Source organism: Larus michahellis, chromosome 4, assembly GCF_964199755.1.
Source record: "Larus michahellis chromosome 4, bLarMic1.1, whole genome shotgun sequence".
NCBI lineage: Eukaryota > Metazoa > Chordata > Aves > Charadriiformes > Laridae > Larus > Larus michahellis.
Window position 1 is genome coordinate 22,426,532 of NC_133899.1, and position 22,793 is coordinate 22,449,324.

General features: G+C 57.6%; 3 protein-coding genes across 7 annotated transcripts in view; 2 read left to right on the forward strand and 1 right to left on the reverse strand.

The window, feature by feature from the left end:
• Positions 1–71: 71 nt before the first annotated feature.
• Positions 72–9,991, forward strand: EXOC3L1 (exocyst complex component 3 like 1). The gene is made up of 13 exons (XM_074583392.1): positions 72–605; positions 1,468–1,628; positions 2,869–3,088; positions 3,390–4,050; positions 4,230–4,347; positions 4,547–4,672; positions 4,780–4,880; positions 5,309–5,419; positions 5,523–5,652; positions 6,711–6,833; positions 7,145–7,300; positions 7,656–7,780; positions 8,713–9,991. The coding sequence occupies exons 1-13, from the start codon at positions 563–565 to the stop codon at positions 8,897–8,899; spliced, it is 2,262 nt and encodes a 753-aa protein (XP_074439493.1). The 5' UTR covers positions 72–562; the 3' UTR covers positions 8,900–9,991.
• PSKH1 (protein serine kinase H1) overlaps positions 9,985–22,793 on the reverse strand; it is a 47,091-nt gene continuing 34,282 nt past the window's right edge. For 2 of the 5 annotated variants that reach the window (XM_074583400.1, XM_074583401.1), the window contains exon 4: positions 12,756–22,627. In XM_074583400.1, the coding sequence (XP_074439501.1) occupies positions 22,310–22,627 (318 nt within the window). In that variant the 3' untranslated portion in view covers positions 12,756–22,309. Of the gene's footprint in view, positions 10,506–11,954; positions 12,093–12,560; positions 22,628–22,793 lie in introns of those variants that run through there. The other 3 variants (XM_074583402.1, XR_012586573.1, XR_012586574.1) reach the window with 3 other exon arrangements.
• Positions 10,864–12,889, forward strand: CTRL (chymotrypsin like). The gene is made up of 7 exons (XM_074583406.1): positions 10,864–10,915; positions 11,062–11,165; positions 11,333–11,412; positions 11,637–11,718; positions 11,817–11,997; positions 12,397–12,530; positions 12,697–12,889. The coding sequence occupies exons 1-7, from the start codon at positions 10,864–10,866 to the stop codon at positions 12,856–12,858; spliced, it is 795 nt and encodes a 264-aa protein (XP_074439507.1). The 3' UTR covers positions 12,859–12,889.

The window sequence follows — 22,793 nt, forward strand, 5'->3', positions numbered from 1 at the left end:
GGGGCACGACGGGAACTTCCGGGGCGGGGGCGGTGGTACCCAACGGCCGCTCCCTAAGGGGACCCGCCGGGGGAAGGGTGGACCTGGCCCCGCCGCCGGCATCCCCTCGGGTCGCGGCTGCCCGCCCCAGGAGGGGTCTTCCCGGGGTAAAACCGGGGGTGCGGCCCCCGCCTCCTCGCCGCCCTGTGGTACCAAAGCTAAACTGCCATGTTGTCCCCGAGGCCTGGCGCCGCCGGGCTGGAAGGAGCGCGGCGGTGCTGCCCGCCACCCCCGTCTGCCTTAAAACACCCGATATGGGCACGAATCCCCCTGGCCGTGCGCGGGGGGCTGGGGGCAAACCGGGCCTGGTGTCCCCTCCCGCCGCCTGCCTTCCCCGGTGTTCCCCCCTCCCCTCCGCCCCACCCCGGTTCCTGACGCCCGCTCGGGGCTGCAGGAACACAATGAGGCCCTGAGGAGCGCGGCCGCTGCCGGCTGAGGAAGCGGCTGCCGGCTGAGGAAGCGCCTGCCGGCTTCCTCCGCCCAGCCCTGCCCCGGCTCCCGCAGCTCGCACAGCCTGGAGACCATGGGCATGTCTGCGGAGGAGGAGCGCGCCCGCAGCCCCAGAGGTAACGGGGCGCTCCGGTTCCCTCCGCCCCGGGGAGCCGCCGGTGTCGGGCAGGGGAGGGACGATACCGTTTTGGGGGCTCCCCCACCCTTTGCCTTATCACCCCGGGACCTTTTTCCCTTGCTGGCCGCCTCTGAAGCCCCTCGGTCCCCTACTGTGCAGGCAAGCTTCCCAGCAGAGCCGGAGCCCAGCTTGGCACTGGGTGGTATCCCGTGGGGCTGCAGAGAGCCCCAAGATGGGGATGGAGAAACGGGGAAATGATGAAGCCAGGGGATGGGGGGCTGGCGTGTCATAACTCTGCTGGTTCTCAGCCTTCTGCTCTGGCCAGAAGACCTCTGGCATGGCTTCAGACCCTGTGCCAAGGGGGATGCTGTTGGCCACCTTTGGGAGTCCAGGAGCCTCCCATCCTCACCTCAGCCTGGCTCTCCTTCATGCTAGAGCTGCCATTCTCCATCCCTCCTGCTGACTCACTGCCAAAGCCTCAGCCTTGCCAATGGCACGTTCCCAGGCACCATCAGACCCCACCTCAGACAACGCAGCATTGTCTGGTGGGGGAGCGATGGGGATGTGCACTCAGCCTTGGGGACAGCCTGAGCTGACAGGCTGGATGACAGCTCCTCAGGGCATCCTTTGCCACGGCTGCTGCGACGACCCTGGTCCACGCTGGTGGCATCTGGGTGGGGGGATGTTGCGGAAGGACCCGCTTGCTGCTACGTTGTCCAGCTTCCCACATCTGGGTGTGCTTGGATGTGCTGGCGGCCAGCTTCCTGCCACCGGCCTCAGGGGCCCTTCCTGCCCTGCCAGGAGAGCCTTCGTTAACCCCTGGCTTCGTTGTGCTCGTTAACCCCTGGCTTCATCCCCAGATGAGGAGTGGCCGGAAGCGGAGAAGGCTGAGAAGTTGGCGAGAGGAGCCGCTCTGAAATGGGCCTCAGGGGTGTTTTACCGCCCTGAGAAACTGGAGGGCCTCGGGCAGTACCGTAACCGAGAGACGCAGAGGAACAGCTCCATCCAGTCCCGGCTGAAGGTGGGTGTTTGCCACAGCCCACCCCATGGACGCCCGCAGCCTCGCCAGGCAGGGATCCCAGCCAAGGTCCCCTCTTCTGCATTGAATCAGCTTTGTGTCCGCTTCTTCCAAAATCTTGTCCTTTGGCTGGCACTTGGAGGGAGAAATGCAATTATCTGGGGGAAAATGTCTGGTAAACCCCACCACCACCCCCTGCCCTCCCCCCAGATGGTTTCTGAAGTGTTAAAATGAGTTGCCTGTTTCTCCGACCATCCTTCAAAACAAAAACACTGAGGGTGTTCAGCAGGTCCCATGTGCGAGAGTGGGCACTCCTCATCCCCCTTCCATCCCAGCACCAAAGCTCCCCTTCCCCACAGCTGGGAGGAGGCAAAGAGCTCCAACCTGCCCCGGCCTCCACATCACACAGGAGAAACTCCATCTCTGTACACATCAGTAAGGGCTGTCCTCAGTCCCTGTGTCAGTCTCCCTGCTCAGGGCTACCCTTTTTGTATAACCCCGGGAACGATTAACCTCAGGACCCAATCGGTCTGAGCACCCCAGCCTCCTCCTGAGTATTTTGGAGATGGTTTCTCCTACCCTGAATGTTGGGTGAATTTTCCCGGAAGCAACTTGTTTTAAGTCATGTGGCCCCAGACAAAAAAGCTGGGTAAAAGGGCTTCTTGGCACCAGGAGCCAGGAGTGAAATGGGTGGACAAGGCATGGAGATGTGCTAGTGCCGCTGCGGGGCTGGAAAAGATGGAAATCCATTTTGGAGGAGGGCTCATCTGGCCGCTGAGGTGCTTCATGCCATTCGTATGCCTAGGGGGCCACGCTTGGAGCCCTGTGGCCTGCAAATATTTTGCAGAACCAAAGTAATATTTTAAAACTGAAAGGAGACATCTGGTTACTGCTCACCCTTGATCACCCCAAAGTGACACCCTTCTCTCACCTCCTGCACAGCAGCCATTGCCCCCACCCCCTATAAATAGTCACCGTGACTCAGTTTACCCAGAGTGGGGAGAAATGAGCCATTCCTGCTGCTGGAGTGGGTTTCTTGAAGCTGGCTGTGCTTGGGTCTGATGGGATAGGGTCATCACAGAAGGTCTGGGAGATATGGTGGCATGATGGCAGAGGCAGATGTGACCTTGTGGGGCTGGGAGTGCATGCAAGAGAGACCTGGCGAGGCTGGGGCAAATGGTGCTTGAGTCCTGCAGTCTTTGAGAGCTTCTCCACTGCCCCTCCATCCTCTTCTGCTCCCCAGTCAACTGTCCAGTCCTACCTGGAGGGGGTAAGTGCGGGGCTGGAGCAGCTGCGGTCGGCGGCCCAGGAGGTGCAGAGTGCGTGCCAGGACCTGGGGGCTGCGCGCTGGGCCCTGATCGACAGCGCAGATCGCTTCCAGGGCCTCCAGCAGATGCGGGCGCTGATGGCGGAGCACGTGCAGCTGGCCTCAGTGGTCCAGGTGCTGCCCCAGCTCTTCTCGGGTAAGGCATTGGCCCGGTCTGTGTGGATTTGGGCTGGAAGGCACTGGGGAGAACTCCAGTCCATTGGGCTGGCAGCAAAGCTGGAGCAGGTTGCTCCAGCTTTGCCGGTTGGGTTTGGAAAGTCTCCGTGGATGGAGATGCGACTGTCTCCCCAGGGCCTGATCCAACATGGTGTTCCCCAAGCCCCAGTTCTCAGACCTTTCCCCTCACCATCTCCCTGCTAACCTGCCTCTGTGACCCTGGTGCCGACCCCCTTCACCCCCCGCAATCAATCCTGGCATCTCTCCTCCCTCTCCCACAGTCCAAGAGATGTTTTCCCATACCCTCCAGCTGCTCCATGGGCAGCACCTCCTGGAGGCCCACGCGGAGCTCATGATGATGGAGCATCTCCGGGACGACATCCTCTCCCAGCTGCACCTCCGCGGGCTCTCCAGTGCCCAGACAACTGTGCTGTCCTACTTTGGTGGCCTGCAGGAGCTCAACGAGAGCCTGGCCAAGCAGCTGTGGGACATCGTGGGCAACAGCCTGCGGCTGGTGCGCGAGGACCCAGTTCTCTTTGTCACCGCTGTAAGGATCATCGAGCGGGAGGAGAAAATAGATGATACTCTGCTCCTGGAGGCCACCTTCCTGCCCCCTGGCCGCCCAAAGGGCTGGAAGCAGAAGTTTTACCAGGTTCTCCGGGAGACAATCACAGGAGCCCACTTTCATGCCCCCGGCATGGACGCTGAGGGGCCAGGGCTGGCCAGGCACCTGGCAACGCTGCAGAAGGACATCGTGTCTGAGCTGCGTGTGGTGAAAGACCTGATGGTCCAGTGCGTCCCAGCTCACTACAACATCCTCAGCATCTGCACTGCCACGTACCACCAGGCCCTCACCAGCCACCTCCAGGACATCCTGCGAGAGGACCTGGACAAACAGGCGCTCTTCCTGCTCCTTGAGTGGGCGCTTCGTGTGTACCACAGGTCAGCACCAACCCCAGCACCAACCAAGCAGGGGAGGTTGTGGAGAGCCCAGTTGTCCACCAGCACACAGGCGGGTTGGGAGAGTGGCTCCAGGGATGACCACTGGGAGGGCAGAGGGAGAGGTAGGAACTGCCGGAAAATACAGGTCTTCACAGCCCTGTCCTACCATTGCTCTCCAGTTCAGAGATGATGGGTCACCCTGACCTTCTCCCAGAAGTGGACGTTTCTGCTCTGGGCCCCTTGATGTCCCCTGAGCTCGTGGATCAGACAGAGAGGAAATACGTGGTGAAAGTCAAGGTGAGTGAGCAGGACAGCACACATGCAATGGGGCCGGGGACCCAGTGACCACCACTGAGCCACTATCTGCTCTGGCAGCAGCAGGAGACCATGAGCCTGTGGGACAAGCCCCAGGACTCACTACTGTGCTATGTGTTAGGTCTCAAGGGAGCTGGTACCTGACTTCTTGGGCTGACTGTGGTGGGCGTCCATCCCACAGGCCAGCGTGCTCGAGTGGATGCAGAGGACCCTGGAGGTGGAGTTCAAGGAGTGGTTCAGGGAAGAGGAACCTGAGACAGACCATCAGGGCTTCTTCCAGTCAGCCCTGCCCGTCATTGTCATGCAGGTGGGTCCCCAGCACCATGGGGCATGGCCATGTTGAAAGCCCCCCAAAAGGGGGCTGTGGCCTGCAGCCTCCTGCTGGCTCACCTCCACTCTCCTCTCCCTATGCAGATGCTGAATGAGAATATCCGGGTAGCCTCCTTGATCACGGACTCTCTGCAACAGAAGGTCTACAACATGGCCTTGGAGGAGCTCGAGGCATTTCTGGGCCGGTCAGTGAAGCCCCTTGCATCCCTGCTGTCCTCAAAGACTTTGGGTCCCATGGCCAAGCACCACAGGCTGATGGTGGAGATGTCTGCCATGGGGCACCCAGCACTCATCCAGGTCCCAAAAGGCTGTCTACCCATTGGGGCTACTGTCTCAGCCCGTGGGGCCATCAGCTCCCAGGGCTTGCTGCCCCAAGCACCTCTCCAGTAGCGCCAAGCCCTGCTCTCCTGAGGGATCTAGAATGGGTCCCACTGTCCCACCCTACTCGACAACCTGCCACTCTCCAGCCTGGTGGCAGGAGCTGGAAAGAGCCAAGTGAGCTGGAAGGGTTGTGGGAGGTCCACGTGCCCCCAAGAGCATCCCAGCTCCAGGTCTTTGTGGCGAGACATCTGAGGCTCTGCCCACCCTTTGTGTTTGACTCGCTGTGTTGCAGTCTGCGGGAAGCCCTGGTGCAGTGCGGGAAGGAGCACCAGAAGGACCGTACCATACCCAAGTACTATGTCGCCTACCTGCTGGCCATGCTCAACAATAACCTGGCTCTCAGGTACCATGCACCAGCACCTTGTAGGTAGCAACCCCACTACCCCATGTGGGGCCACGCTTCCCGGGCTACCTGTCTCCTCCCTTCTTCTCTCTCTCTCTCCTAGCTCCTCTGTCTCCTCCCTGCACCCCGACACTGCCCGCAGAGAAGTCCCCGCATCCCTCCGGGCTGCTCTAGACAGGACACAGAAGAAAGCCTGCCAGCTGCTGCTGGAGGAGCTGCTCCTGGACCTCCAGGTACGTTTGTCCACAGCCCGCGAGGCTGGCAGGGCTGCAACAAACCCAGTCCTAGCAAGAACAGCACTCCTGCTACACCCCGAGGCACGGGTTTATTCCTGCCCAGGATCCCTGTTACATACCCTGTGGCCTGCTATCATCCTGCAGACATCTCTGCTAGCCTGGCTCCCAGACCTCGATAAACCGCAAGCAGCTCAGGCGATGTCTGTCACCAGCGAGCACCGCCCTGTATCGCTAGGGCAGATGGCTTGTGGCCCCCGAACCACTAACTGACAGAGTCTGGGAGCCCCAGCCCCCCAGGGCTGCCTCACGCTCCTTTTTATGGCTGTTTCATGGCGGAAAACCAACAGGAGAGAAGCAGCGTCCCTGTGGAGGATACGAGCCCATGTGCAACTGCCCGACTCATTTCCTGCCAGCGTAGTCAAATTTAGCTTTCCTGAAGTCTGGACCAAAAATCTGGAATAATTAACAGCATTGCTATTTCGGGCTTGAATGCCACGAAAACAAAAGAGAAGCTAAAGGATGAAACGCTCGCAGGCAGCTTGGAGACTGCCATGACCCTGGCAGAGACAGAGAGGGAATGTCTGCCTGCAGGCAGGAAGACGGGCAAGGACAGCAGGGGAGGAGGAGGTCAAAGCCTTCAGCCAAAAACATGTTATGTCTGCATAAGGGAAGTGGAGAGGAGTGGAAATTAAAAATAAAATCACAGCAGGAGAGGCCACAGGCGGGTGCGTGAGGAGCAGCTTGTTGCCCAGACCTCAAGGTGCTGCCCACGATGGGGCATCGTGACCCAAATAAAGCCCCAAAATGTGTCTTTCTGGGTGTCAGGGAGGGGCAGCCCCAGTGTATTTCCATAATTTCCTAATCTAGACCACTCTTCTATTTTTATGTTGACTTTTGGCTGGCAGCGGGGGCTTGTGGTTTTTGCAAGGCCAAGCAGACGCGCTGCCAGGCAGCGGGCGGGCAGCGGCTGTGGGATGTCGTGGCATGGCAGCTGGCAGCCGCTGCGAGAGCGATGCGATGCAGGGCACCGTACGCTGCTCCTCTGCTTCTTTCAGCCCCTCTGCCTGCAGCTGCCTTCCCGCAAGTGGCTCTCCGGGTCCCAGCTCGTCGGCAGCATGTGCGAAGTGATTGACAAGTATGCAAAGGACTTCTCCCGCGTCAGGAAACCCATCTTCACGGTATGCTTGCTGCGGGGTGTCCTTCAAACAGGGTGAGGAGGTTGGGTGGTTGCGTGCAGGATGCAGGGGATGCAGTCGCTGCTGGGTTTGCTGGAGAGCCTGTATCCTCTGCAGCAGCCCTAAAGGGCACCGCCATGCAGAGATGTTCAGAATTTCCCCCAAATTCAGCTACTTTCTCTGTCCCTCTGACCAGAAGGCATCCCAGCATGTCGAGCCCCTGGCTTGGTGTTGCATCCAGCCCCTTTCCCCTCTGCCTTTCCCTGGGCAATTGAGGTCTGACACCCCAGCGCTAACAGCTCTCCCCTGCCCAGCTCCTGCTGACGGAGAGCGAGCTCCTGGTGGCGAGCCAGTACCTGCGGGCCCTCATGCAGAAGAAGATGGTGTGTAAGAACGAGGAGGAGCGGGGCCAGCTCTGTGACCGCCTGCTGCAGGATGCCACCCAGCTCCGGGACCTGTTCTGTGGCCTGGTGAGAGGTGCCAGGGAGCAGGGGCTGGGCCGTGGGAGGGGAGCATCGCCCAGCGAGGTCGGTGCAAGGAGCTCGTAGCTCACCTCCGTCACCCTCCTGCTCCTCTCCAGCCCACAGCAGATGGGGTGGGTACCTCAGCCCCCAAACAAGATGGGGCTGTTCCACTTGGGTGGCTGTGAGGCCAAGACGAGCAGAACCGGCTGGATTCACGGGACCATGCCCCCATCGCGCTGAGTGGGGAGACACCAGCCACAAGGGGCCAGGTCCCCCCGTGGGCGCCAAGGACCAGGCTGCAGCTCACAAGCCACCGTGGTGGCCTCCTCCCAGTCTCACGTGTGGCTGCTCTCCCTCCCAGGGGCTGGACCAGAGCCAACAGAGCCTGGAGGCTGTGTTTGCCCTGCGGGAGCTGATCTGCCTCAAAGACCCGGCACTACTCAGCCTGGAGGTGCTGGGCTTCATCACCAAGTACCCCGACGTCAGGTAAGAAGCCCAGCTCGGCTCTCCTGCGAGATGGGGGTAGGTGTGAGTCTGCCCCAGGGAGCCAAGCTTGGGCTGGACTCCATGAGGTTATGCTGCAGAGCAGGCAGAAACCTGGGTTTTTTCCCCCCACTCCCTCCCTGAGGTTTCCTTTTCCTGTGCTCCAGATTTGAGGGGTTCTTGCAAAGTCCCAAGGGCACAGACGTAAAGGAAAAAGCAGTTCTGCTGTGGTATTCACCCATCTGTATTTGGTGGCCAAACAAAGCGTGAGAAATCAGAGGGCTGGAGCCCCTCTGCTGTGAGAACAGGCTGAGAGAGTTGGGGTTGTTCAGCCTGGAGAAGAGAAGGCTCCGGGGAGACCATCCAGCCCCTTCCAGTCCTTCAAGGGGCTCCAGGAAAGCTGGGGAGGGACTCTGGATCAGGGAGGGGAGCCATGGGACGAGGGGGGATGGGTTTAAACTGAAAGAGGGGAGATTTAGCTAAGATCTGAGGAAGAAATTGTTTGCTGTGAGGGTGGTGAGCCCCTGGCCCAGGTTGCCCAGAGAAGCTGTGGCTGCCCCATCCCTGGAGGGGTTCAAGGCCAGGCTGGATGGGGCTTGGAGCAACCTGGTCTGGTGGGAGGTGTCCCTGCCCAGGGCAGGGGGTGGCACTGGGTGGGCTTTAAGGTCCCTTCCAACCCAAACCATTCCATGATTCTAAATCACAAAACACCAAATTGGAAAGGTGAGAATCAGCTGAAACCCATGAAATGGCAAAACCAAATTCACAAGGTTTGCGGGGTTATTTTCAAGCAAATTTTAAAGTCTGTCTGGTGCAAAGTACCGGCTCTCCCCCCCACTTCAGCTCAGCTTCTCTGGATCAGGGGAGGTTTGCGGGACACGAGCGCTGTGGACGGTGCCTTGTGCCAGCAGACTCACCTCTTCCTCTCTGCCCAGCGATGAGCACATCTCCACCTTGCTGGATCTGCGGGGGGATGTCTCCAAGGAGGTGCGGCACATGGTGCTGGAAATGATGGCGCAGCATCCCCAGGTCCTGCCCGAGGGCTACCGGCCCATCTTCAGCACCATCCTGGTCCCCGCGCCCGAGCTGCCCTTCTGCCTTCGCAAGGGCAAGTGTGCCTGACGCTGCGCCCCACGGCCCGCTCCCCGCTGCCCTCACAGACCATGCAGGACGTCTCTGAGGCTGCGTGTGGGGAGAATGGAGATGACACATGGCATCCCCCACACAAGGCACCTCGCCCTGTGCTGGGGACAGTCTGGATATGTGCCGTCCTCCTCTGGGCCTGCCTTGCTGAGACAAGTGTCCCCTGTGAGCGCCAGCCGCAGGAGACCTGGGTCAGGAGAAAAATCAACCCATAGCTATTCTGCTGGCCTGCTGGGGTGGTAACAGGTCTTCTCAGCTCTAGCCTACTGCCTGCAGGAGAAAGAGGAGCCGCAGAGCAAAGGACGGGAGCCTGCAGCTGGGGCACGTCCATGTCTCCATGGGGCTGCAGATATTTGGGTTTCCCCAAGTACTCAGACAGCCTCTGAGCCAGCGTGTCCTGGCCGTGGAGTCTGGTGTCACCCCAGAACCAAGGCAGACTGGAGCCCTGCTACACCCAGGCTTACAAGGAGGGGTTTTAGCCATGGGGGAGGTCTTCTCTGTTATGGCTCAGCCCAGCGGTCTGGTGGTGCTGCTCCACCAGCCTGCGCCCTGCATGGACAGTGGGGAGCAGCTCAGCCAGGGCTCGTGGCCGCAGAGAAGAAGGGCACAAGGAAGTCTCACCGCCCTGGGTAGTGCCATCAACCCTGTCCCTGCCAGCGTGAAGGGACAGCTCTGAGTTCTGCTGACCTGACCGGCTCCTGGCCCCAGCTCTCTTGCGTCCAAGACAGAGCTGGAGTCCAAGACAGAGCTGGAGCCTGAGACTCTCTGGCCTCTTGGAGAGCATGAACTGAGTTGTGTCTGGTGTCTCGAGCATCCTCTTGGATCAGTTTCCTCCAGGAAGGGCAGCACCACCCTGGGCACTGGCTCTGCCTCCATCCTCTGCTGCTCTCCAGCCCATGGTCATCTCCATGCAAAGATGAGGAGCAAAGCCTGGCTCTGTGCCTTTGGCCTTGTGCCCAGACCCGGGGAGGCCTCCATGCTCTGCCACACTTCCCGCCTCGTGGCGGGCCTGATCCTGCTCTCATTGCACGGCACCACTGCCAGAAATAAAGGCCCAAGCTCTGCAATCACACACCGGTGTCCAGGCTCTGCTCTCCAGGGGTCAGGGCAGGGATGAGGGCATGGGGGTTGCGCAGCAGGGGAGGATCCATCCACGTGCTCGGCATCACCCCAGGGATGTCTCCCTGCACCCGGTGCCACCCTGGGAACATCACCCAAGGACATGGGGGATGATGGAGACACTACATGTGTGTCCCCTGCACGTCCAGGGTGGTGACGGAGGGGTTTGGGCGGGGATGCTCAGGCGGAGGGGTCAGCCTCAGGGAGGTGGCCGCTGTCCTCCCAGGGGCTCACAGTGCGTTCACCCAGCTTGCCACAGTGGCCACGGCTCCCGCCTGCCTGGGAAGGTGTCCGCTCTCCCCACCTGCCCCAGCTGGCTCTGGGACACGCTCACCTGCACCAGGGTCGATGTTCAAGGGATGGCCCTGGACCCTGGGAACATCCAGCTGGGATGGGCAGCGTCCCAGGTCAGGGCTTCATGGCCACAAGGGAAAACCGCCCCGCTGCCAACAGATCTGAAACGGGCCTGGGGACAGGGTGAACTCCCTCAGCACAGGCACCGGCACCTGTCCCAGCACGTCCAGCCCCACTGCCACCCCACCTGTGTGCCCACAAGCAGCCCCCCCGTGCCCCCTGGTGCTCTCCCCCTCCACAGTGAGAACTGACACAACTCATTACAGTGATAGCCCAAGCACCCCAGGGTGCCTTTTGGCAGCACGTTCCCACTTGCAGGGGACAAGGCAGGTGCCAAGTTTGGCCCGTCACCATTGCCCGCAGCTGACAGAAGGCAGCAGGGGGACCTTGCCCTACCTGGCTACGAGCCATGCGTCTCCCGACTCCTATAAAAGCCGGTGGCCCCAGGGGCATGGCCCTGTCCTGCCAGGATGGCGTTCCTCTGGGCAGTCGTCTGCTTGGCCCTTGCCAGCACCGTCTCAGGTAAGTGCTGCCCACGGGTGCAGGCAGGTCCCCGGGGTCCAGCAGGACCACGGCACCCCAGGGATGGTGACACCAGCGCAAGCAGCCCCTGGGTGCGAGCCCCGAGCTTTCAGGGTCACCCTTGTGCCCCTCTGCCTCTCCCGCAGGCTGCGGGGTGCCCGCCATCAGCCCCCTGGTGCAATACAGCGAGAAGATCATCAACGGGCACAACGCTGTGCCCGGCTCATGGCCCTGGCAGGTGTCCCTGCAGGTACGGCACCGTCCTGCTCCCGGGGCAGGACCCCGGTGCCCCAAGCGCCGCAGTGGCACAGCACGGCGAGCACTAAGGGGACATGTGACACCCTCTGCCTGTCCCCAGCTTCAGGGGACACATCGGCCTGCCCAGCCCCAGCTCTTCCTTCCCTCTTTCCTCCCCAGACCCGCTCGGGATCCCACTTCTGCGGCGGCTCCTTGATCAGTGAGGAATGGGTCGTCACGGCTGCCCACTGCCAATTCAAGTGAGGAGCGATGCCCGGCCGGCCCCCGGCGCTGCCACCCAGCAGGGACAGGGGCTCGGGGCACGCTGGGCATCACCAAACGGGACAGCCCCAAAAGCTGGCACCCGAGGGACTGAGCCCCCTCCTTGGGGCAGCATTGCCCCATGCCCGGGCAAGCTCCTGGCGCTGCTGCCACCCCGGGTGCTGGCTGCCGTGCGTCCCCCTGACTCCCGTACCTCTTGCAGCCCCTACTCCCACGTCGTCGTCCTGGGGGAATATGACCTCACCTCCAACTCGGAGTCCGTCCAAGTGAAGACCGTGTCCAGGGTGAGCCGGGCTGATGGCCACGGTGCTGGGACAGGGCTGGGCTGCTCTCGGAGGGCAGGGATGAAGTGCTACGGTGGGTTGTTTTTTTTTTTGGGCAGGCCATCACGAATCCCAACTGGAACCCCAACACCCTCAACAACGACATCACCCTGCTGAAGCTCTCCTCGCCCGCCCGGCTGGGAGCCCGCGTCTCCCCCGTCTGCCTGGCACCCGCCAACCTGGCTGTGCCCACCAACCTCCAGTGCGTCACCACTGGCTGGGGACGCATCAGCACCAGCTGTACGTACGCTGCAGCCTCGGGGAGGGCTGTGGGCGGCCGCCGTCCTTCCCGGGGGCTCTGCAAGGTCCGGGGGTGCCCAGGGTGGGGTGACAACCTGGTGCGGACACAGGGATGGAGGAGTTGAGTTGTGCGGTTGAGTGACCACGTGCAAGCATGCATTGGCGCGAGCACGGGTGTAGGTGCAAAGCCCAGGGGTGACTGTGCATGGACATAAACTTGCCCTTGCTCGGGGCTGCGTGCACAAGACGATCCCACTCAGGGAAGAAGGGGGATGTTGGGACGGCTTTGCATGGCAGCGCCCATGTGTTTGGGAGCTCGCCCAGGGTGCCTGTGTGCTCCCAAAGGCCCTGGGAGATCCGCCGGCACTGGGGCAATTTAATGGCGCTTCTTTCCCCTAGCCCAAGCCATGGCCCCACGCCTGCAGCAGGTCGTTGTGCCCATAATCTCCCCAAGCCAGTGCAAGCAGTACTGGGGCAACCGGATCACCAGCTCCATGCTCTGCGCCGGCGGCGTTGGCGCCTCCTCCTGCCAGGTAAGGAGCTGAGGTCCCACTGGACCGCAGGGAGGGTGGAGGAGGAGGACATGGGGCATCTTGCATCTATGGAGACAGAGATTCAAGCTGCAGCACCTGGCTGTGTCCAGGTGGCTGAGACCAGTTTGGAGCACGTGCTGGGACCACTAAAGTGTCTTCTCCGCAGGGTGACTCTGGCGGACCTCTGGTATACCAGAACGGAAACGTCTGGACCTTGATCGGCATCGTCTCCTGGGGAAACAGCAACTGCAACGTCCGCACGCCTGCCATCTACACCCGCGTAAGCCAGTTCCGAAACTGGATCGAATACGTTGTTTCTCAGGGTTAGAGGCTGTGCCAGAGGGATCCCTGTGCTGGGCGCTGCTCCCAGCGCGGTGAGCTGGGCAGAGCCAGCGAGGGCTGAGCTGGACACAAGGCACCCCACTGCGAAATAAAGTGTCAGCATTTGCTTGTGCCAAGCGCTGCCTCTGGTTCTTTCCTCTGGCGATGCAGACTGGTGGAGAAGGCGCACGGGGGGTTCCTCTCCCAGCACCTCCCAGAGCCGGAGCTCGGTGCCCAGCTGGGGTGGAGCAGAAGGCAGGAGCTGATGCGCAGGCAGAGGGGGAGCAGGGCTGGCTGCAGCTCCAGGGCTGCTCAGGGGGTCTTCAAGCACACATAGGGTTGGAAGGGACCTCTGGAGATCATCCCGTCCAGCCCCCTGCCAGAGCAGGGTCACCCACAGCAGGTGGCACAGGAACGCGTCCAGGTGGGTTTGGAATGTCTCCAGAGACGGAGACTCCACCACCTCTCTGGGCAGCCTGTGCCAGAGCTCTGCCACCCTCAAAGCAAAGAAGTTCCTCCTCGTGCTGAGGCAGAACTTCCTATGGTCAAGTTTGTGCCCATTACCTCTTGTCCTGTCCCCAGGCACCACTGAGAAGAGCCTGGCCCCATCCTCCTGACACCCACCCTTTAAGTGTTTATAAGCATTGATAAGATCCCCCTTCAGTCGTCTTTTTTCCAGACTGAAGAGACCCAAATCCCTCAGCCTTTCTTCATCAGAGAGATGTTCCAGTCCCCTCAGCATCTTGGTAGTCCTTTGCTGGACCCTCTCCAGCAGTTCCCTGTCCTTCTTGAACCGAGGAGCCCAGAACTGGACACAGCACTCCAGATGCGGCCTCCCCAGGGCAGAGCAGAAGGCGGAGGATGACCTCCCTCCACCTGCTGGCCACACTCTTCTTGATGCCCCCCAGGATGCCATTGGCCTTTTTGGTCACAAGGGCCCATTGCTGGCTCATGGTCATCCTGTTGGCCACCAGGACTCCCAGGTCTCTTTCCACCTGCACCCTGCCACCAGCCCTGAGACCCCCGCGGCGCTGAGGGTGGGCGATGTTACCTCTAACGGCCTTGCCACCAAGCCAGGGCAGAGGTCTCCAGCACGAGCTGGTCCCACCAGCATCAGCTCCTCCAGGAAACGGATCACGGAGCTCACCAGGCCCAGCACTAGCAAGCGATGGAGGGTGGGCGCTGGTGGGTGCTGGTGGGTGCATGGGGTCTTAAAAGATCCCTGCCTGCAATTGAACACTGCAACTCGTGTAACAGCCTGGGGACACAGAGCTGGGAGGGACAAACGCCAACAGCAACTCCGGCTCTTCGGGAAGGCGGAAGGGGGCAGCTGGAGAATGGCACACTGCTTCACCCGCACAGATTCCCCAGGGAAGAGAGCAGGAAACTGAAGGCCATCCCAAAGGAAAAAAATCGAAGCCGAGAAAAAAATTCAAGGCGAGGTGACAGGTTTTCAGAAGAAAGCAGCGCTTCCACCCAAACAGGTCCTTGAGACAACAGCAGGGGCGAAAAACGGAAGTCATGTGCTCACACATGGTCAATGAATTAAAGCCCGGTTCCTGGCAGCTCCAAACAGAGCTGGTCAGGAGGACACCACGGAGACCGTCCCAGCATGAGGCATGGGGGGTTTTTTCATTCACCACCGATGTGAATGCAACGCGAAACCTCTGCTGTGTGAATCCCAGCCCCCAAGACGTTGCGACCACTCTCACATCAAGCAGTCGCAGAGAAAAACACAGAGACATACCCACGGGAAGGGCCATAGCTCATGAATGGAGGGTAAAGACAAATACGCTTGAGTTGAAAAACCCAAAAGCTGCTCAAATACAGCCCAGAGCCAGTAAGTTTTAGTTTGCTTGGATAAAATTTAGCTTCATTTAGCGGTCTGCACTGCAGGGAGCAAGAGCAGGTGGAGCGAATTGCTGTGGGGGCTTGCAGAGAAAGCCGTGAAACTGCTGGCTCGGACTCCTTTGCCTTGGAAAGCCTCTCCTGGGACACAGGGGCCAAGGGCACGGGGGCTGAGCTCCTTGCAGACCCCTGCTATGGCTGGTGGTAGCAGCCGCACTAGGTACACACCGGTCCCACCAGTCTGCCGTGACATTTAGGGTGTGCTTTCACGCCGCGGTACCTGAAAATAAGACCCACCCCACCAAAGCAGCATGCTCTCTTTCGGCTTGAGCTAGCTCCTCAAGGACCTCGAAGACAGCTGAACGTCGGAGGTGTGGGGACGGGCCATAAGAAACTGGTGGCCACGTGGAGCTTCAAACAGGAATTGCTCAAACTGCAGCCCGACGGGTCATTTGCTCGGCATGGTTGGGGCACCGTCACCCCTGCCACTGCTGGGATGGGGTCCCTTGCCCCTGAAAAGTCACCTCCCTTCCAGGAGGACATGCTCCAAAAGCCGGGGTGCGTGTGTGCATTCTTCACTTGGTGTTACAGTTTTTGCCGTTCACCCATAGAAGCTGCTCCGAGTGAAACCAGAGAGGTGAGAAGTTGCTGCGGGCAAACCAGGGTTAGTTCTCTGGCCCTGTTTGCCACCTTGCAGCCAAAGACAAGTGAACAAAACGCCCCGAAGTGCCCATTCGGCCTCCAAACCCCGCTTTCCAGCACGAGCCTGAGCGCCCAACTCACCCGGTGCATCCCGCACACATCCCAGCCCCACAACAAGGTCTCCCTCAGGCAGCTCCTGGCCTGGAAGCTGCGTTAAAAGAAACCAGCAAACTCTTTTTAAGGGCATTTTGGTACCTTCTTGCTGTGCTCCGAGAAGGAATTAGAGGGGTGAGCAGCTCCTGGCTTTGGCTGTGTTCGCTGACCATCGCTCCCAGCCCAGGATGCAGCGCCTTTCAGCGGTCGGCCCGCACGCCAGAAGTAACGACAAGCAGAGCAATGGGGTACACAGAATACAATTACGTGTTTAGCAGACCGAGTACACAAAATAAATAATTCTGTACACTCTAATCGTAACGTTACAGACTAATGACAATGGTTCCGACCTCATCCTATAAGACAGTCCTTAGTGGAAACGCAGGACTCAAAAGGCAAGTCACAGAACAGGATGCTTCTCGGAACGCCCCCATTAGGGAGAGTGACGGGACACGACCAGAGGAACTTCCAAACCATTCCAACCCAGCACCGGAAATTTGGCAACCAAAAATAACAGCAAGCGCCGGAAGACCTGCGGTCCCCAGAGCTTCCCGGAAGGTGTCTTTCCGTAGCGAAAGGCAACAGGAAAAACTCACGGCATCTGGATGTGCTCGCCAGAGCTGATGGTTTCTAACGCGCCTCGCTGGGGGCGGCTGATGTCCTCCATGTTCAGCAGACAAACACAGCGCAACGATATTTGCCACGGCAGGCGGTAGCTGGCCCGTCACGCGAGGGATCTACAGTATTACCGCACAGCGGAGGAGAGCGGGAGGAGGAAAAAAAAACTGTCACCAGGCAGGCAGAGCTCCCTCCACCACAGGGACACCGAAGGTGGAAGGTACCAAGCTCCACGATGCCCTTGCCACCGCGCATCCCTGCTGCTTCACATTTTTGGGGAGGTGGGGGCAAATTTACTGCTCAGTAAGGCACAGCTGACATGTAGGCGCCTGCCTCCACAGCACACAAGAGCTGCTGCCTTAAACCCAGGCTGAAAGTGGTCAGAAAAAGCACCAAAAACCTCCCCAGAGCGATGTAGGCGACTCGGGGCTGGGTATCCGGCACCGAGTGGTACAGGCACTTTGTGATATTTTCCAGGATGAAGCCGAGCTGGTGAGAAACCGGGACACAATCACCCTTCCCTGCAAATCCAAGGGCTCACGCTGCCGCCAGAGAACAGTCTGCAGCTCCTCCAGAGGGTGGGATTCCCCCCTCCCGAGCCAATCTCTGTGTTGCTTTGCATCATTTAGAAAACTAAATTCAGTCAAACAATTGAGATTTTAATTTACCTCGCCTCAAACCTCTCCAAATCTTTAGCATCATCACTTATAATAGGAATACGGCCCCACACAGTTTTAATAAGAGGCCTGTAACAGCCAGGCACTGGTTGTCCTACATTGTACAAGATCATCCGGAGCTAAACCTGCACCACGGGGTCCTCAAAGGGAGCCTTCTCCCATGTGCGAGGCACCATACGGATGCTTTTCCCTGGCTCCGGGACTCCCCGCGGGCTCCTGCAGAGCCAAATCCAGAGTCGCTGCCCAGTAGGTGAGTCAACCAGGATTCCTGTTCCAGTTTGCACGTTACGCAGAAGTTGACTCTATCCGTACTTCAGCCAAACACCCCGGTAGAAAACAGGACTGAGAAACAGAGCAGGGCAGAAGAAAGAACGTAAATTACCAGAAGAGAAAAATATCTGACCTAAAAGCAGAAAACATCCGAAGAAGTTAAGACTTTGAGGGTTTATCGTTTCCAAAACAAGTCTGTAACGCAAGCCCTGCACCGCAGCGGGTTTCCACACCACCACCAACGCCAGCAGGTCAGAGCCCTTTTCTCTGGGCGTCCTCTCATCGCCAGGCTATAAAGGCTGTCCCTCACGGACAGCTGTACGTTTCCAAGAACAAGGCGGTCCAGGGACTGGCAGAAGCATCTGGATGCTATCAATATCTCAGTGTTAAACAGCACAGACTTCTGCTGGATTGAAGGAAGGGGGAGGGTTACCACCACTGGGCCGATACGTTGGTTTTTTAGAAGCCTGAGAAGGATGAGACGTCAATCAAACATGGACAAGTAATTGCTGTTGTAGCAAAACGGATAGAAAAATACATTACGTACTCAAAAATCCGGACGCAAGTCTGTAGACCACCTAACGTTATTTCTGGAAGACCTTTTCACATTCATTTCCAGCAACTCTCAAAAAAAATTAAAAAAAAAAAAAAATCAAGGAAGCAACAGGCCACGTTCTTTGAAGCCGTAATTCTCTCCCCCGAGAGAGCGCAGACAAACTCCCAGGACAAAACGATGGGATTGTTTTACACAGTACCGCTAAGTTCCAAAAGGCAAGCAACCATAATTCCCTTTACTCCTTAAAACTGCATTTCCCTGAAACGGAATACGCTGGGAAGCAACATCTTGAGCTGCTCCGTTGTCTCTTGTGATGGGAGAAAGTCCCAAACCGGCCTCTCCTAGCCTCAGCACCTTCCGTCTTTTCTCCTAGTGTCCCTTAGATGAGTCCCCAGGGCACGGTGCTGGGGTGCATCTCCCTTAGGCACTGGGGACCGCGCACATCTTTTCCCCAGCATGGAGCATCCCTTCCAGCGGGTGCGCGTGACCTCCTGCTCACCCCTCTGTGGGCTAAAAATGCCGTTCTTTGGGATCAGTAGAGGAGAAAATGGTGCCACACTGAGAAAGATGTTGACCATCCAGGACTGGAGGTGTGGTCCAGGACCATCACTCAGCACGCCAAACCCAGACTCCTCTTTGTGAAGGGCATCTCACCCGGAAAGAGCGGGAAGATAACCAGAAGAGGGCTGTACTGGGACAAGGACACACTACAATTTGCCACTAGGTGTCATTCCAGCTTCATTTTCATGGTATGAACAGAAGTAGGGAAAACAAAAGCACCGGTGTACAGAAATTTGCACCCCAGCTAATGTAAAGACTTCAACTCGGCGATGCTCTGCAACAGGCATTTGTTACCTGCATCCTGCCGGCTCATTCAGCACCAGAGGACGCCTTGCAGAAAAACCCCGCGAGCCAAATTAAGAGGCGCCATTAAGAGCCAAAGAAAAAGATTTTAAAAAATTAAACCAAAGAAAAAGACGTTTTGGAGAGATTTTAGAACCTAAAATCCCCAAACAAGGCACTCCTGAAAAGTGTCAACTCCTGAGACTTGAGATAAACTGAGAGAGCTGAGATGCTCCCGTGGAATATACACGAGGACGGACGATGAAGATAATTCACAGTGAAGAGCTTCTTAGAGGACAGACTGAAGGCACCTGAACTACTGCTCAGAACGACGGCACTCCCGGCAGGAGCCAGCTGAAAACGTGCCCCAACTGCAAGGGTAAAAGCACCCGAGGAATTGCTCTTGAGCTGGACCTTGCAACGGAACATCCGGAGCATCGCAGTTTTCCGGCCGGAATGAAAATGGGAAGACGAGCGAGGGCTCCAAGGGACACAGGAGGAGCTCTGCTCGTCTCCTCTCTGCCCACATGTGTTATTCTCTGGGTTCCCGCAAATACTGAATATAGAAAAAGAGGAGGGATTGAGCCAAGAGTGTTATTATCAAACGATGGAGGAAAGCCCATAAAGATTTTCCCTATGTTTATATTGATTTTTTTCCACGCAAATGAGAAAACTCTGGATTTTTAAAGAGAATTAGGGTTCTTTTTCTAGAAAAGCCAAAGCCCCTTATGGGATGGACTGGGACCTCTTTGGTGCAATTCCCTAATAGTGGGATGCACCAGATGCGGGACCACCTCTGAGACCCCGAAGAGGCGGGCTGCGGCTCTCCGCTACTGCTCGTGGATGTGAAGGATCCTCCCTTCCGCCAACTCACCGCCGGGACATAGCGCATCACCGCCGAAAACTGACAGCACCAGGAACCTATATAGCAACATCTCACTTCCCCAAAACATACTCCACCCCAAAGTCACCCTAAATGACATCGCTTTGAACTTTTCCTGGTGAAAACCCAATTGCCGAAGAGAGCAACAAAGCAAAAAACTGTCACAGATGAGAAAACTGTTGTTCTGCTTTGTGAAGGTGGAGAGGAAACAAGTTGGGTCAGACCAGAGCTCAAGGTCCTCACCTTCTTTCCACCTTCATTTATCCCCCACGAGGGAAAGCGTGAAGGAACAGTGTGGGCAGACATCTGCACAACATCTGTGCATTTTGATGGCCTAGTGGCTAATGGAAAAGGTCTCAGGTGCTAGAGGCTTTGGCTCAGTTCATCAGTTTGACCTCCTCGTGTAGACAAAACACCTATTTTAAGGATAAAAATGCAAGATAATCTGGGGAGGGCAATGAAAGCCAGAAAAAGGGAGAGGAAAAGAGATCACAGTGCCTGGGTGTGATGCTCCAAACACGTAGAAGACTCTTACGAGTGACGGCTCAGAACCAGAAGGCCTCTGAGAGACCGTCCTGCCATCTCCTACCTACAGGGAGAGACGAATTTTCCAGTTGATACTTGTCTTGGAGTGGTTGCTGAAGAGCTGTTTTTGCAGTAATATGAGGGGAACTGTTTATGAAGCAAAATACGGCAAGCTGCCTGTTTTGTCAGAAATCACGTCTAGTTTATAGTCCATGGTAACGACCCAGGGAAGACCACATGAGAAGGTAATAGAAGCAGAAGAAACATTTTTTTTTGCAGTCCACACAGCCGAAAAAACCCAATTTTTGGTAATTCTGCGGTAACCGTTAATGCTGATGGAAGAAAGACTGTGTGTGATATAGTAGAATGGCCACTCCGAGAAAGGGCAGCCTGCAAAGAATTCAGAGTTTTCAAAAAACCATAGAAAACCACACAAAGGGCTCAGAATTCACCCCTGCTACACATACCGGCTTGTCCTCAGGCTTTCTCTGGTGTATTCCCCACCCCACGCCCGGGGAAATCGAGCTGCGCTCTCAGTGGTTATGGCCCATCCCAGCTTTGCGGGGTGGGAAGCACATCCCTAGAAATTCCCTTTTTTTTTTTTTCTTTAATTTCCTTAGCACAGCAAACGCAGTCTTCTCCCACTGAAACTACACTGTCTGCTGACCAAGAGGGGCTGCGGACAGTAGAGTTAGAGTCACTTCAAACCTTGCTGACACTAAAACGCAGCAGCAGAGGACATCAATCCTGGGTGGAAAGATCACGCACGCCAGCCCCTTGAGCTCGCAGAGCCTCCATCTCCAGCCCAGAGCCAAGCAAACACTTCCCAAGTGCATAGCATGAAGCAAACCGCATGGCCTCATACGAAAAATTTCAAAAACCGGCGTTCTCCTTCGCTGCAGATCTCGTCTCTGCTATGACAAGAGGCCAAATCCACCCTGAGATTGTGCCACCAGCCCTGCTTTGCTGTTCTAAGTAGTTGGGAAGATATCTCAGGAGGCTTGCACAAAGCTCAGCTCTACAGCACCCACCTTCCCCCAGAGGTCCTTCACAAGCAGCCCACGCATCGCCCACCCAGCACGAGGAAACCCAAAAGGCAGCTTTTTCTGGTTGGCTTTAAGTCACAGCTAACAGCTCGAAGGTGTTTGTGCAACGTCTCCAGGGCATTATCACTGCTGATGCTCCAAGATTGATCTCCGCTACTCAAGCCCTGACCCTGATGCTACAGAGCCATTTGCGGCCATCCCAACCGCTCCCACCACCGCTTCACTGTCCCAGAGCGGGGATGGCCGTACCGGGGCAGAAGAGGAACGCAAAGCAGGGGAGCCCCGTAAAATCTGCAGACAGGGAGGAACACTTGGAACCACCAAAGTGTTGGTGAAGTGTCATGGTTGGCAACACTCATCTGAAAGGCACAAGACGCGTAACAGGTCAAAGACATGACAGGGCCACAAGAACAACAAATCCTGCATGGTAGGCACCGGTCTTGCTGCAAACAGGGGAAAGATAATTCGAGGGGGACAGCAAGGACCCCCTCAAAAACCTGCCTTGCCAAAGAGATCTCTCTGTGTACCACCAAGTTCCTCCAGCAGGATGATCCTCTTCCCACCCCTCCATCAAGAGCACCCACCCAGTCTGGATCAAAGGAACCAGACTCCAGTTCCGAGCCCGCAACACGCTTCAGCCCGGTTGTCAATTTGCCCGGCAGCTCTCGCACAGCTTGAGTAATCCCTTGACGTCATCAGGCGGATGGCAGCCCTTGGGGAAAACCTCGCAGCTTCCCAGCCATCACGGCAAACTGCTGTCTGGCATCTCTTTGAGGAGGAGCCGGTGGGCAGCACGGCCGGCGGTGAGTCAGAGCTATCCTACTTCTAACTGCATGTGACTCATCCCAGCTTCACTGCAAAGGCACCACAGAGTCTGACTAAACCAGCTCAAAATTTGTGTATATATAATTTTTAAATACATATACACACCCACACGTGTATGTGCACACACGTACGTGCGTGTACATACCCATAAAGTGATTTCTTTTTTTTTTTTTCATATGCAAGTGAGAGAAACTTAAGGCTCTGGAATTAATAAATAACTATGAACAACCAAGCTCCTAGGCTACAGAAAGAGCTCTTCTCCCCACGTGGCTCCTTAATTGGTGTATTACTTGAGGCTCTGAGCTGTGCTCTGAGCCCACCAGGGCTCCCCCGTTTCCTGCGTGAGACCCCACGGCACAGCTCGCAGGGTGGGATGGCCACCACGCTATTCCCTTTCCTCCGCACCGGGGAGGGGGGGACACCTCCTCATGGATGGGGGGGACACCTAGAGGAAGGAAGGGAGAGAGGAACCTGGATGTTCCTCACTGAGTGAGGGCGCAGCAAAGGGTGCTGCACACCTACGCCGCAGAGAAGATGTCTGGAAAGACGTCTGGCAGGTCCCAGCCCAGTGCTCAGCCAGTGTACTGCTGCTGGTAGCGCAGGTTGAGCTCACGCAGCTCCCGTTCCCGAACCCGCCGCGACTTGTTGGATTTGGTGGAACGGCTGGAGCGGGTGGACTGTGCGGACTTGGTGCTCTGGCAGCGGGAAGACGCCCTCTTGAGAAGGTTTTGTGAGATAGAACGGTGTAGGTTCTTCATGGAGGAAGAGGCTGCCATGCTGACCACCCATGGGTGCTTCAGGGCCTGAAGGGCTGTCATCCTGTCACTGGGGTCCACTGTGAGTAGACGATCGATGAAATCCTTGGCCAGGTTGGACACGCTGGGCCAGGGCTGAAACACAAGAGAGATGATTAGAATGAAACATCCAGGCACAGCTTCACTCACCAATTAATTCCTCCCATCCCCAAAAGGTGCTTCGGGGCATTCTGCTTCTTCCGTTCTCTCTTTCATCCTCAAATCTTCCAAGCTGTAACCAACAGTATCTGCCCAAGGAGAA

What these genes read in the sequence shown, in the direction of transcription:
- EXOC3L1 (XM_074583392.1), top strand. Translation starts at nt 563, where the DNA reads ATGGGCATGTCTGCGGAGGAGGAGCGCGCCCGCAGCCCCAGAG. An exon ending in GCGCGCCCGCAGCCCCAGAG is followed by an intron (nt 606 to 1,467) that starts GTAACGGGGCGC and finishes CTTCATCCCCAG; the next exon opens with ATGAGGAGTGGCCGGAAGCG. An exon ending in GCGCTTCGTGTGTACCACAG is followed by an intron (nt 4,051 to 4,229) that starts GTCAGCACCAAC and finishes ATTGCTCTCCAG; the next exon opens with TTCAGAGATGATGGGTCACC.
- CTRL (XM_074583406.1), top strand. Translation starts at nt 10,864, where the DNA reads ATGGCGTTCCTCTGGGCAGTCGTCTGCTTGGCCCTTGCCAGCACCGTC. An exon ending in CCTGGCAGGTGTCCCTGCAG is followed by an intron (nt 11,166 to 11,332) that starts GTACGGCACCGT and finishes TTTCCTCCCCAG; the next exon opens with ACCCGCTCGGGATCCCACTT. An exon ending in TTGGCGCCTCCTCCTGCCAG is followed by an intron (nt 12,531 to 12,696) that starts GTAAGGAGCTGA and finishes TCTTCTCCGCAG; the next exon opens with GGTGACTCTGGCGGACCTCT.